The 13111-nt window shown below is 42.7% G+C and overlaps 1 protein-coding gene across 1 annotated transcript in view; it reads left to right on the top strand.

Moving 5' to 3' along the window:
- The first annotated feature begins 787 nt into the window (after positions 1-787).
- Positions 788-13111, top strand: part of LOC135512974 (5'-AMP-activated protein kinase catalytic subunit alpha-2-like) — a 20878-nt gene continuing 8554 nt past the window's right edge. Inside the window, exons 1-6 of the mRNA XM_064935540.1 lie at positions 788-963; positions 3499-3640; positions 6823-6916; positions 8591-8735; positions 9281-9368; positions 12896-13111. The exon at positions 12896-13111 is cut by the window's right edge and continues 9 nt beyond it. Of these exons, the coding sequence (XP_064791612.1) occupies positions 864-963; positions 3499-3640; positions 6823-6916; positions 8591-8735; positions 9281-9368; positions 12896-13111 (785 nt within the window). The 5' untranslated portion in view covers positions 788-863. The remainder of the gene's footprint in view (positions 964-3498; positions 3641-6822; positions 6917-8590; positions 8736-9280; positions 9369-12895) is intronic.

Raw genomic sequence — 13111 nt, 5'->3', positions numbered from 1 at the left:
TTCTGGAGTATATGCAAATTGCCATCATGCAAACTGAGGCAGCAGACTTTGTGAAAATTAATATTTGTGTCATTCTCAAAACTTTTGGCCATGACTGTAGTGTTGTCTTCTGTCTGTCAGTGCGCCTCATAGACATAGAGAGGAGCAGTGGTCCCAGGCACAAAAGTGTTACTGATCAACACCAATGAGTATAGGAGGCCAGGGGATCAACACTGAGCTCTGTCTGACATCTAGTGGTAGAAACACTCAAATGTGCCGTTGTTTCGAAAAAAAAATATCCACCTGTGCACTGTTCAGAAACAATCCCTCTTTTCCAATCTGGACAAATTAGTGATGTTTTTCTCCCTGAGTTAATTGATTGGCCAGAGAGTCCACTCACTGGTGCCCCAGGTCTGATTTGATTAGAGAGAAAGCAGAATGCAAAACATCAGTAGCCTGGGCCTACTGCTGGCCTTGAAGGCCAGATGTCAGCATTCCTGAACTAGCGTTTCTTGATAGGCACTGAGTTTATGGGAACGTAAATGTAACTTTGGCGAGAGAACCAGGGCAATAACAATACTGTAGTATAGGACATTATGTAATAACAGGCTACATTAATTATCTTACATTATGGCTAGACTAAATTACATGATCTGTAATTGATTTCTGACCCAATATTTGACAAGGCCCAGGCATATTTAACAAAAAAAAGCCTATATCTATAGGCTTCTCCTCCCCTCGCGCAATAGAGCTCCACGGTAGAGCGCTGTTGATATTCGAGATGAGAGTAGTTGGCTTGTCCAGTGTCCCGCGGACACACCTCCCCCGCACGTCGCGCTCGGCAGCCAGAGCAGAGAGCTCAAGCCTACCGGAGCCGTTTAAAGATGGCAGAACGACAGCAGAAACACGAAGGCGGCCGAGTGAAGATCGGACATTATCTTCTCGGAGACACTCTAGGCGTCGGCACCTTCGGCAAAGTAAAGAGTTAAGTCGCGTGCTTGTCAACGGTCATGTCGTGGGGACATTTGCTGTTATTGAGTGTAAATACTCGAAGCCTGTGTTTTCGCCCCCAACTCTGTGGTGGGCTATTTAGATAGCTAGGCGAAGTACGTAGTTTTGGCTGCGTTGTTACGAATAGGCTAGAATATATTAAGGCTGTCTTCGTTTATGTGTAGAAAATGTGGTTTGTTTAAGGTGAATTCTTCCAGCAGCATAGCTAGCTAGGTCTACCCTGACCAGTCTCATCAGTAATGATAGCCTAAGTATCCATATAAGTCCTCGGCAACAATGATGGTGTAAACAAACAACTCGCACATAATTGTAACGTCTGACCGTCAGTGAATGTCGAAGGTTGACTTTGATGGTGGCAGTAGACTTTTAAACTTGTCTTGTGGCTATGGACATTTTAAAACTAAAATAAACCGTAATGTTATAGCTAAATAGTGCTCATCATCACCAGTATTCCTCAAACAAATCATGGTGTGAGTTATCCCATGGCATGGACAGAATGAGAATTTAGAACGCCTCATTAAATGACCTCGTCTTCCCCTCAGCAGTCTCAACTTGACCTTGTCGAATGCAGACCCCACTCTAGAATCCTCTCTTCCTCTCCCACTGCGCTGCAAGTGGTGTGTTAGATTTGAGACATTAGTAGTAGAGTAACCAGCTACTAGCCAACAATAAGTGTTTTATTCTTTGTTACAGACAGACAATATTGTTACAGACGGGCAATAACCGTGTGGCTACAGACAGACTATAATAATGTTAATACAACGTGACAGACAGACCGAGACAGACAGGTCGCACTTGACTTATTCACCTTGTAGTTAATGTGTGTAGGCTTTAGGCTTACTGTAATTGGTGTTGTCTTTAACCTGTTTAACTGTATGTTACTTACTGTTGTGAACAGATATAGCTAGTCCAGTAATGTGGAAATAGAGATGTTCTGACTCATGTCAAGTTGGCTACTATGAAACAGCTACGATTCCGTTCTTTATCAGGCAATAAATGTTTAGCTGAGTAGTATACACATTACAGCACACATTTCCCTAGCTGTCGAAAAAAAAACTTCTATGTCCGTATGCAGTGTTTTCAGCGGTTACATTCGCCCACATTTGGCTCCATATGAATTACAATTCCAACGCGGTGTTTTAACGTTTCGAAAAGTCAACAATCATCGCTTTCAAACCGGTTCTCGAAACATATGCTGATATGTCCCTTATCTTTCATATCAGAGAGAAAGAATCCTGTGCCTCGTTAGCTTACACACTTGTTTGGAGCGCGCTAGATAGCTAATTACACAGGTTTTTACACTGAACAAAAATATAAACGACACATGCAACAATTTGAATTATTTGACTGATTTACAGTTCACATGTCAATTTAAATAAATTCATTAGGTCATAATCTATGGATTTCACATAACTAGGAATACAGATATGCATCTGTTGGTCACAGAGACCTTAAAAAAAGTAGGGCTGTGGATCAGAAAACCAGTCAGTATCTGGTGACCACCATTTGTCTTGCGTGGCACATCTCCTTCTCATATAGTTGATCAGGCTTTAATTGTGTCCTGTGGAATGTTGTCCGACTTCTCTTATTAAATGGCATCCCAAACATGCTTAGTTGGTGACATGTCTGGTGAGTATGCAGACCATGGAAGAACTGGGACATTTTCAGCTTCCAGGAATTGTGTACAGATCCTTGCAACATGGGGCCTTGCATTATCATGCTGATGGAGGAATAGGCCTCATGATCTTGTCACGGTATCTGTGCATTGAAATTACCACCGATAAAATGCAATTATGTTCGCTGTCCATAGTTTATTTCCTGCCCATACCATAACCCCACCGCAACCATGGCGCACTATGTTCATAACGTTGACATTTGAAAACCGGTCGCCCACACAGTACAGTTGAAACTGGGATTTATTCTGGGATCTATTCATGAAGAGCACACTTCTCCAGCGTGCAAGTGGCCATCGAAGGTGAGCATTTGTCCACTGAAGTTGGTTACAACACCAAACTGCAGTCAGGTCAAGACCCTGGTGAGGACGACAAGCCCGCAGATGAGCTTCCCTGAGACGGGTTCTGACAGTTTGTGCAGAAATTCTTTGTTTGTGCAAACCCCATAGTTTCATCAGCAGTGACACAACTGCACATTTTAGAGTAGCCCTTTATTGTCCCCCAGCACAAGTTGAACCTGTATAATGATCATGCTGTTTAATTAGCTTCTTGACATTATCTTGGCAAATGAGAAATGCTCACTAACGGATGTAAAAAATTTGTGCAAAACATTTGAGAGAAAAACTTTTTGTGCGTATGGAACAATTCCGGGATCTTTTATTTCAGCTCATGAATCATGGAACCAACACTTTACATGTTGCGTTTTATATTTTTGTTCAGTATATATATGTGTCCCATCAGCACAATTTCTGCCTTATAGCCTACATTGCAGCAATTGAACAGAAACATTCTAGTTGGTTCATGTGTGTTTCTGTCTGTCCTGTCTGTCTGGTAGTTGGAGAGCACCAGTTGACAGGTCATAAGGTGGCTGTGAAGATCCTGAACAGACAGAAAATCAGGAGTCTGGACGTGGTGGGCAAGATCAAACGAGAAATACAAAACCTCAAACTATTCAGACACCCTCATATCATCAAACTGTGAGTACAACATACACACACATAGACTCAGTGTTTGTTTAGGGGGTGATGCATTAGCCTAAATATATACTGACAAAAGCACATATCACAGCATATTACAGGTCGCAGAGTGATCTACCATTTTTGGGTTGGAGAATGACTGTGAGAAGGTCTGTTCTGGTGACTTTTAAAAATGATATCCTACTCCAATGAATGAAAAATATACAGTTGAGGTTGAAAGTTGACATACACCTTAGCCAAATACATTTAAACTTAGTTTTTCACATTTCCTGACATTTAATCCTAGTAAAAAGTCCATGTCTTAGGATCACCACATCATTTTAAGAATGTGAAATGCCAAAATAATAGTTGAGAGTGATTTATTTCAGCTTTTATTTCTTTCATCACATTCCCAGTGGGTCAGACGTTTACATACACTTAATTAGTATTTGGTAGCATTGCCTTTAAATTGTTTAACTTGGATCAAACGTTTCGGGTAGCCTTCCACAAGCTTCCTACAATAAGCTGGGTGAATTTTGGCCCATTCCTCCTGACAGAGCTGGTGTAACTGAGTCAGGTTTGTAGGCCTCCTTGCTCGCTTACGCTTTTTCAGTTCTGCCCACACATCTTCTGTAGGATTGAGGTCAGGGTTTGATGGCCATTCCAATACTTTGACTTTGTTGTCCTGAAGCCATTTTGCCACAACTTTAGAAGTACGCTTGAGGTACATTTGCAACCAAGCTTTAACTTCCTGACTCATGTCTTGAGATGTTGCTTCAATATATCCACATAATTGTCCTGCCACATGATGCCATCTATTTTGTGAAGTGCACCAGTCCCTCCTTCAGCAAAGCACCCCTACAACATGATGCTGCCACCCCCTGCTTCACGGTTGGGATAGTGTTCTTTGGCTTGCAAGCCTCCCCCTTTTTCCTCCAAACATAACAATGGTCATTATCGCCAAACAGTTCTATTTTTTTTGCAAACCGTGGCTTCTTCCTTTCTGAGCGGACTTTCAGGTTATGTCGATATAGGACTCGTTTTTACTATAGATATAGATACTTTTGTACCTGTTTCCTCCAGCATCTTCAAATGTCCTTTGCTGTTGTTCTGGAATTGATTTGCACTTTTCGCACCAAAGTACGTTCATCTCTAGGAGACCGACTGCGTCTCCTTCCTGAGCGGTATGGCGGCTGTGTGGGCCCATGGTGTTTATAATTGCGTACTATTGTTTGTACAGATGAACGTGGTACCTTCAGGCATTTGGAAATTGCTCCCAAGGATGAACCAGTGGATGTCTACAAAAAAAAAATCTGAGTTCTTGGCTGATTTCTTTTGATTTCCCCATGATGTTAAGCAGAGTCACTGAGTTTGAAGGTAGGCCTTAAAATACATCCACAGGTACACCTCCAATTGACTCAAATGATGTCAATTAGCCTATCTGAAGCTTCTAAAGTCATGACATCATTTTCTGGAATTTTCCAAGCTGTTTAAGGCACAGTCAACTTAGTGTATATAAACTTCTGACCCACTGGAATTGTGATGCAGTGAATTCTAAGTTAAATAATCTGTCTGTCTAAACAATTGTTGGAAAAATGACTTGTGTCATGCACAAATTAATGTCCCAACCGACTTGCCAAAACTATAGTTTGTTTTAACAAGAAATTTGTGGAGTGGTTGAAAAAACTGTTTTAATGACTGCAACCTAAGTGCATGTAAACCTCCGACTTCAACTGTATATATGCTAACACGTGATGCTGACAATTGCCCCCTCTAGAAATGAGCCCAATATAAGTTATTAGTCCATATGATCAGGCAGGTGTGTTATTTTGCAATAATTATTATCGCCTGATGTAGCCCACCTGATGCAGCATAGTGGCTATAAATAAATGGGCTGAGGGTTGCCCATGTACCGCATTGGGCTTGTCATTAGCTAACTCACAAACTCTAAATTCTAAACATTAGGCTATCTTGTTGCTAGTTGTAGCAACATATTGATGACTTGAAATTCCACCCAAAGAAAAACATTGCACTGGCACTCAGCCAACCAAGGATCACCTTTCTACTGTGAATATAATGTAGGCTGACCTGTTAAACCTGGCGTGTTACATTTAGCCTCAGTCTTCCCTGTGCATTCAACGCCATTGGCGACCTCTAACGCACATAAACCATGCCACTGCTAAAAACGTGTATTTTATTTTTAGGATAGATCAGCTTTAATACTGCAGATAGATTGCAGCTTCCATCAATGTAGTTGTCTGCATCATTTCCAATCCCCTATATATTTTTTGTAAATATACACTGTACATATACACTACCGTTCAAAAGTTTGGGGTCACTTAGAAATGTCCTTGTTTTTGAAAGAAAAGCAAATGTTTTTTGTCCATTTAAAATAACATCGAATTGATAAGAAATACAGTGTAGACATTGTTCATGTAAATGACTATTGTAGCTGGAAACGGCTGATTTTTAATAGAATATCTACATAGGCATACAGAGGCCTATCATCAGCAACCATCACTCCTGTGTTCCAATGGCACGTTGTGTTAGCTAATCCAAGTTTTATCATTTTAAAAAGCTAATTGATAATTAGAAAACCCTTGCAATTATGTTAGCACAGCTGAAAACTGTTGTTCTGATTGAAGAAGCAATAAAACTGGCCTTCTTTAGACTAGTTGAGTATCTGGAGCATCAGCATTTGTGGGTTCGATTACAGGCTCAAAATGGTCAGAAACAAAGACCTTTCTTCTGAAACTCGTCAGTCTATTATTGTTCTGAGAAAGGAAGGCTATTCCATGTGAGAAATTGCCAAGAAACTGAAGATCTCGCACAACGCTGTGTACTACTCCCTTCACAGAACAGCGCAAACAGACTAACCAGAAAAGAAAGAGGAGTGGGAGGTCCTGGTGCACTTATTTTTCTCGCATCGAATGTCTCTCGCTCTCTCTTTCTCTAGCTCTCTCTCCAGCTTTCTCTATCTCTCTGGGAGTGTTAATTTTAGGGTTAGCCCACAGTGACAGTGTGAGCTATGTTAGACATTTGTTGGCTGCTCTCAGAACAGTGTAATGAAATGACAGACTTTCAGCCTTTCCCAATGTATTCAGCACAATAGCCCTGTCTGTGTGAGAGAAGGAAGGAAATGAAAGAGAACAAGTGTATTTCTGACATTTCTCCTGAGTATTTGTGTGTGTGTGTGTGTGTAGGTACCAGGTGATCAGTACTCCTACAGATTTCTTCATGGTGATGGAGTATGTCTCAGGAGGAGAGCTGTTTGACTACATCTGCAAACACGGACGGGTGATATATCAAATTGTATTTGTCACACCAAATTTGTATTTAATACGGATCCCCATTAGCTGCTGCCAAAGCAGCAGCTACTCTTCCTGGGGTCCAGCAAAATGAAGGCAGTTTATACAATTTTAAAACATTACAATACATTCACAGATTTCACAACACACTGTGTGCCCTCAGGCCCCTACTCCACCACTACCACATATCTACATTAAATTCATGCATGTGTGTGCAGGTGTCTGTGCCAATGTTTCTGTTGCTTCACAGTCCCCGCTGTTCCATAAGGTGTTTTTTTTACCTGTTTTTTTTTAAATATAATTTTACTGCTTGTGTCAGTTACTTGACTTGGAGAATTTGAAGAGACCTCTTGTGGCATGTCTTGTGGGGTATGCATGGGTGTCCAAGCTGTGTGCCAGTAGTTTGCATTCAACATGTCAATACCTCTCATAAATAAAAGTAGTGATGAAGTCAATCTCTCCTCCACTTTCAGCCAGGAGAGATTGACATGCATATTATTAATATTAGCTCTCTGTGTGCATCCAAGGGCCTGTTCTGAGCTAATAGCAACGCTTTTTTGTGGCACCTGACAACACGACTGAACAGTAGTCAAGATGTGACAAAACTAGGGCCTGTAGGAACTGCCTTGTTGATAGTGTTGTTAAGGCAGAGCATCGCTTTATTATAGACAGACTTCTTCCCATTTTAGCTACTACTGCATCAATATGTCTTGACCATGACAGTTTACAATCTAGTGTTACTCCAAGAAATTTAGTCATCTCAACTTGCTCAATTTCCACATTATTTATTACAAGATTTAGTTGAGGTATAATAATAATAATTATTATTATTAAAGAGCAACAACAAAATAACAGTAACGGCGCTATATACAGGAGGTTAGTTGAGGTAATTGAGGTAATATGTACATGTAGGTAGAGGTAAAGTGACTATGCATAGATAATAAACAGAGAGTAGCAGGAGTGTATAAATGGGGGTGGGTTAATGTGAATAGTCTGGGTAGCAATTTGATTAGCTGTTCAGGAGCCTTATGGCTTGGGGGTAGAAGCTGTTAAGAAGCCTTTTGAACCGAGACTTGGTGCTCTGGAACCGCTTGTCGTGCGGTAGCAGAGAGAACAGTCTATGACTGCGGTGGCTAGAGTCTTTGGCAATTTTTAGGGTCTTCCTCTGACACCGCCTGGTGTAAAGGTCCTGGGTGGCAGGAAGCTTGGCCCCAGTGATGAATTGGGCCGTACGCACTGTCCTCTGTAGTGCCCTGCGGTCGGAGTTGGAGCAGTTGCCATACCAGCCGGTGATGCAACCAGTCAGGATGCTCTCGGTGGTGCAGCTGTAGAACTTTGAGGATCTGAGAACCCATGCCAAATCTTTTCAGTATCCTGAGGGGGAATAGGTGTTACCGTGCCCTCTTCACGACTGCCTTGGTGTGTTTGGACCATGACAGTTCGTTGGTGATGTGGACACCAAGGAACTTGAAGCTCTCAACCTGCTCCACTACAGCCCCGTCAATGAAATATACGACTGACTGACTGGACTGTCTGGATTGATTGATAGATATAGACAGAGGCCATTATATGGTGACATTTGTCATAGTGACAGTATGTAGTATCATTAGAATAGAATAATCTAGTAACCTCCTACTCTTTACCTCATATTGTGTGTTTTTAGGTAGAAGACAAAGAGGCTCGTCGGTTGTTCCAACAGATCATCTCAGGGGTAGACTACTGCCACAGACACATGGTGGTGCACAGAGACCTCAAACCTGAGAATGTTCTGCTGGACCATTCCATGAATGCCAAGATAGCCGACTTTGGTATGCTACACACACACACACTCATGCATGCACATAACAAATTGAGTTAGCCATAGCTACTATATTAGCAGTTGCAAATGTCAAAACAAAACCACTTGTCTTTTAGAATATACTGACACCTATATGACTCTGATTACTCTGGACAGGGGGCTTGGGTGGGGTGCGTGTGTTTGGAGGAAGGGGGTTGTTGCTTAGCAAAAGGCAGGTCTGATATCCACTCTGGCAAGGAGCCTTGTCAGGCCCTGTATCACTTGATCATAGCGAGAGAAAGAGGGGAAGAGCGAGAGAGAGGAGGGAAGGGAGAAGATCCTGGGAGGGTTAGTTAAGGTGAGAGGGTTAGGGAGAAGTTGATCCGATCAGCGCAGCATGTGTGGAGCTTAGAGGACTGGGTTAGTAAAGCAGAATAAAAACATTTACACCGGCCTAGAGACCTAACCATGGCACAACCTAACACTAACCCTCTCTTAACATAGTTCGAAGATAGCGTCAGGAACTTGAGATTGAAGATAATGTTGTTAAAAAAAATGATGTGCTCTGGTCAAAAGGGTTGTCAAACATGATGTCAGATGGGGAGTTCCTGAGGACCAGCTGTGGATCTCCCAACTACGCTGCTCCTGAAGTCATCTCTGGAAGGTGTTTTTTAAATTTATATTTCACCTGCATTTTATTTTAACCTGGTTGGCCAGTTGAGAATAAGTTCTCATTTACATCGGCGACCTGGCCTAGATAAAGCAAAGTAGTGCGACACAAACAACAGAGTTACACATGGAATTAACAAACATACAGTCAATAATACAATAGAAAAAGTCTATACAGTGAGTGCAAATGAGGCAGGATAAAGGAGGTAAGACAATAAATAGGCCATAGTGGCAAAATAATTACAATATAGCAATTAAACACTCAAGTGATAGATGTGCAGAAGATGAATGTGCACTTAGAGATACTGGGGTGTAAAGGAGCAAAATAAATAACAGCATGGGGATGAGGTAGTTGGATGGTCTATTTACAGATAGGCTATGTACAGGTACAGTGATCTGGTGAGCTTCTCTGACAGCTGGTGCTTAAAGTTAGTGAGGGAGATATGAGTCTCCAGCTTCTGTGATTTTTGCAGTTCGTTCCAGTCATTGGCAGCATAGAACTGGAAGGAAAAGCGGCCAAAGGAGGAATTTGCTTTGGTGGTGACCAGTGCAATATACCTGCTGGAGCGCATGCTACGGGTGGGGGCTGCTATGGTGACCAGTGAGCTGAGATAAGGCGGGACTTTACCTAGCAAAGACTTATAGATGACCTGGAGCCAGTGGGTTTGTCGACGAATATGAAGCGAGGGCCAGCCAACGAGAGCATACAGTTCGCAGTGGTGGGTAGTATATGGGGCTTTAGTGACAAAACCGATGGCACTGTGATAGACTGCATCCGATTTGCTGAGTAGATTGTTGCAGGCTATTTTGTAAACGACGTCAAGGATTGGTAGGATAGTCAGTTTTACGAGGGTATGTTTGGCAGCACGAGTGAAACAGGCTTTGTTGCGAAATAGGAAGCAGATTCTAGATTTAATTTTGGATTGGAGATGCTTAATGTGAGTCTGGAAGAACAGGTTATTGTCTAACCAGACACCTAGGTATTTGTAGTTGTCCACATATTCTAAGTCGGAACCGTCCAGAGTAGTGATACGGGCAGCGATCGTTTGAAGAGCATGCATTTAGTTTTACTTGCATTTAAGAGCAGTTGTAGGCCACAGAAGGACAGTTGGATGGCATTGAAGCTCTTCTGGAGGTTATTTAACACAGTGTCCAAAGAAGGGCCAGAAGTATACAGAATGGTGTCATCTGCGTAGAGGTGGATCAGAGAATCACCAGCAGCAAGAGGGACATCATTGATGTATACAGCGAAGCGAGTCGGCCCAAGAATTGAACCCTGTGGCACCCCCATAGAGACTGCCAGAGGCCCGGACAACAGGCCCTCCGATTTTGTGTATTTAGGTTGTACGTATGAAGGTCCTAAGGTTGATACTGTAGGACATGGGTACTCAAATACTATTTGAGAATGTCCGGACACAAAAATGGCCTTGGTGGCAAAAGTCTGGATGGATATATTGGCACAGTAACAAACACCCACCTGATCTCTCCAGGAATAATCGGACCCTCCGCTACCTGCACCATGTCTATTTCTAACAAACACACACATACACGCGTACTGTCCATGAAACAAACTGTTCAGACCTTTCTTGTTGGGAGACTGAAAAGTTGTAGTTTAAAGCTATTTTCATGCAATTTGACACATTTTGCCATGTTTTATGCGTGTTCATATAATACAAGCTGCTAATGCACTACCAAATTTAGAAATGGCACCTTCTGCATTCTACTATTACAACTTGACCGAGTTCCTTAAAGCTGCAATATGTAACGTTTTGGGTGACCTGATCAAATTTACAGAACAGATCTACCTTCTATATGCTCTAGTTCTATGCTTCCCTTTCCTAAGTTTAGTTTTTGAGCCTTTTACTTTCAGTTTTGTACACTAGCTTCAAACAGCTGAAGTACAATGGTTTTGGTTATGGAAAATATTTCACAACGGTTTAGATGGTACAATGATTCTCTACACTATACATGCTTGTTCAAGTGAAATCAAATGGTTTGTCACATATACATGGTTAGCAGATGTTAAAGCGAGTGTAGCGAAATGCTTGTGCTTCTGGTTCCGACATTGCAGTAACATCTAACAAGTAATCTAACAATTCCCTAACAACTACCTAATACACACATCTAGAAGGGTTGAATGAGAATATGTACATATAAATATGGATTAGCGATGGCCCAACGGCATAGGCAAGGTGCAATAGATGGTATAAAATACAGTATATACATATGCGATGAGTAATATGTAAACATTATTAAAGTGGCTTTGTTTAAAGTGACTAGTGATCCATTTGTTAAAGTGGTCAGTAATTGGGTCTTCAAGTAGGCAGCAGCCTCTGAGTTAGTGATTGTTGTTCTTCAGTCTCTCGGTCCCAGTTTTGATGCACCTGTACTGACCTCACCTTCTAGATGTTACCGGGGTGAACAGGCAGTAGCTCGGTTGATTGTTGTCCTTGATGATCTTTTTTGCCTTCCTGTGCTGTAGGTGTCCTGGAGGGCAGGTAGTTTGCCCCCGGTGATGCGTTGTGCAGACTGCACCACCCTCTGGAGAGCCTGGCGGTTGAGGACAGTGCAGTTGCAATACCAGGCGGTGATACAGACCGACAGGATGCTCTCGATTGTGGATCTGTAAAAGTTAGTCAGGGTTTTTGATGACAAGCCAAGTTTCTTCAGCGTCCTGTGTGGGTGGAACTTTCTCCACTACTGTCCCGTCGATGTGGATAGGGGGGGGGTGCTCCCTCTGCTGTTTCCTGAAGTCCATGATCGTCTCCTTTGTTTTGTTGACGTTGAGTTAGAGGTTGTTTTCCCAGCACCACACTCCAAGGGCCCCTCACCTCCTCCCTGTAGGCTGTCTCTTCGTTGTTGGTAATCAAGCCCACTACTGTTGTCATCTGCAAACTTGATGATTGAGTTGGAGTTGTACATGGCCACGCAGTTGTGGGTGAACAGGGAGTACAGGAGGGGACTGAGCACGCACCTGTGTGGGGCCCCAGTGTTGAGGGTCAGCGAGGTGGAGATGTTGTTTCCTACCTTCACCACATCGGGACGGCCCATCAGAAAGTCTAGGATCCAATTGCACAGGGCGGGGTTGAGGCCCAGGGCCTCCAGCTTGATGATGAGTTTGGATGGTGTTTTGTCACATATATTGAAATTAGGCGAACTATTAGAATTTTTGTAACCAGGAAATGGCACCATAGCCACGGGAAGTAGTGGTGCTGAGCACACCCCTGAACAATGTGAATTTAAAAAATATATATATAGGATTTTTATTTTTTTTAAATCACAAAAGTAGTGCACTGGGCCTTCACTAGTCCAGTATTACCAGACCGATATGCCGTCTGTAGCACAGGCAAATAACAATTCCGGGTTCGGGTCTGGACCCCGCGGTCTGCCAATTGAGTATGGTTGCTGTAGGATGTTGTGGTGTGATCCTGTATGCGTTGCGTTGGTAACAGGTTATATGCTGGCCCTAAAGTGGATATATGGAGCTGTGGTGTGATCCTGTATGCGTTGCTTTGGTAACAGGTTATATGCTGGCCCTGAAGTGGATATATGGAGCTGTGGTGTGATCCTGTATGCGTTGCTGTGTGGGACTCTACCCTTTGATGACGAACATGTTCCCACGCTGTTTAAGAAGATCAGAGGGGGCGTGTTCTATATGCCAGAATACCTCACTCGCCCCGTCGCCTCCCTGCTGCTGCTCATGCTGCAGGTCGAACCATTGAAGAGAGCCACCATTAA

Source organism: Oncorhynchus masou, chromosome 24, assembly GCF_036934945.1.
Source record: "Oncorhynchus masou masou isolate Uvic2021 chromosome 24, UVic_Omas_1.1, whole genome shotgun sequence".
NCBI classification, from domain to species: Eukaryota; Metazoa; Chordata; class Actinopteri; order Salmoniformes; family Salmonidae; genus Oncorhynchus; species Oncorhynchus masou.
This window is presented reverse-complemented; position numbering and strand designations above follow the sequence as displayed.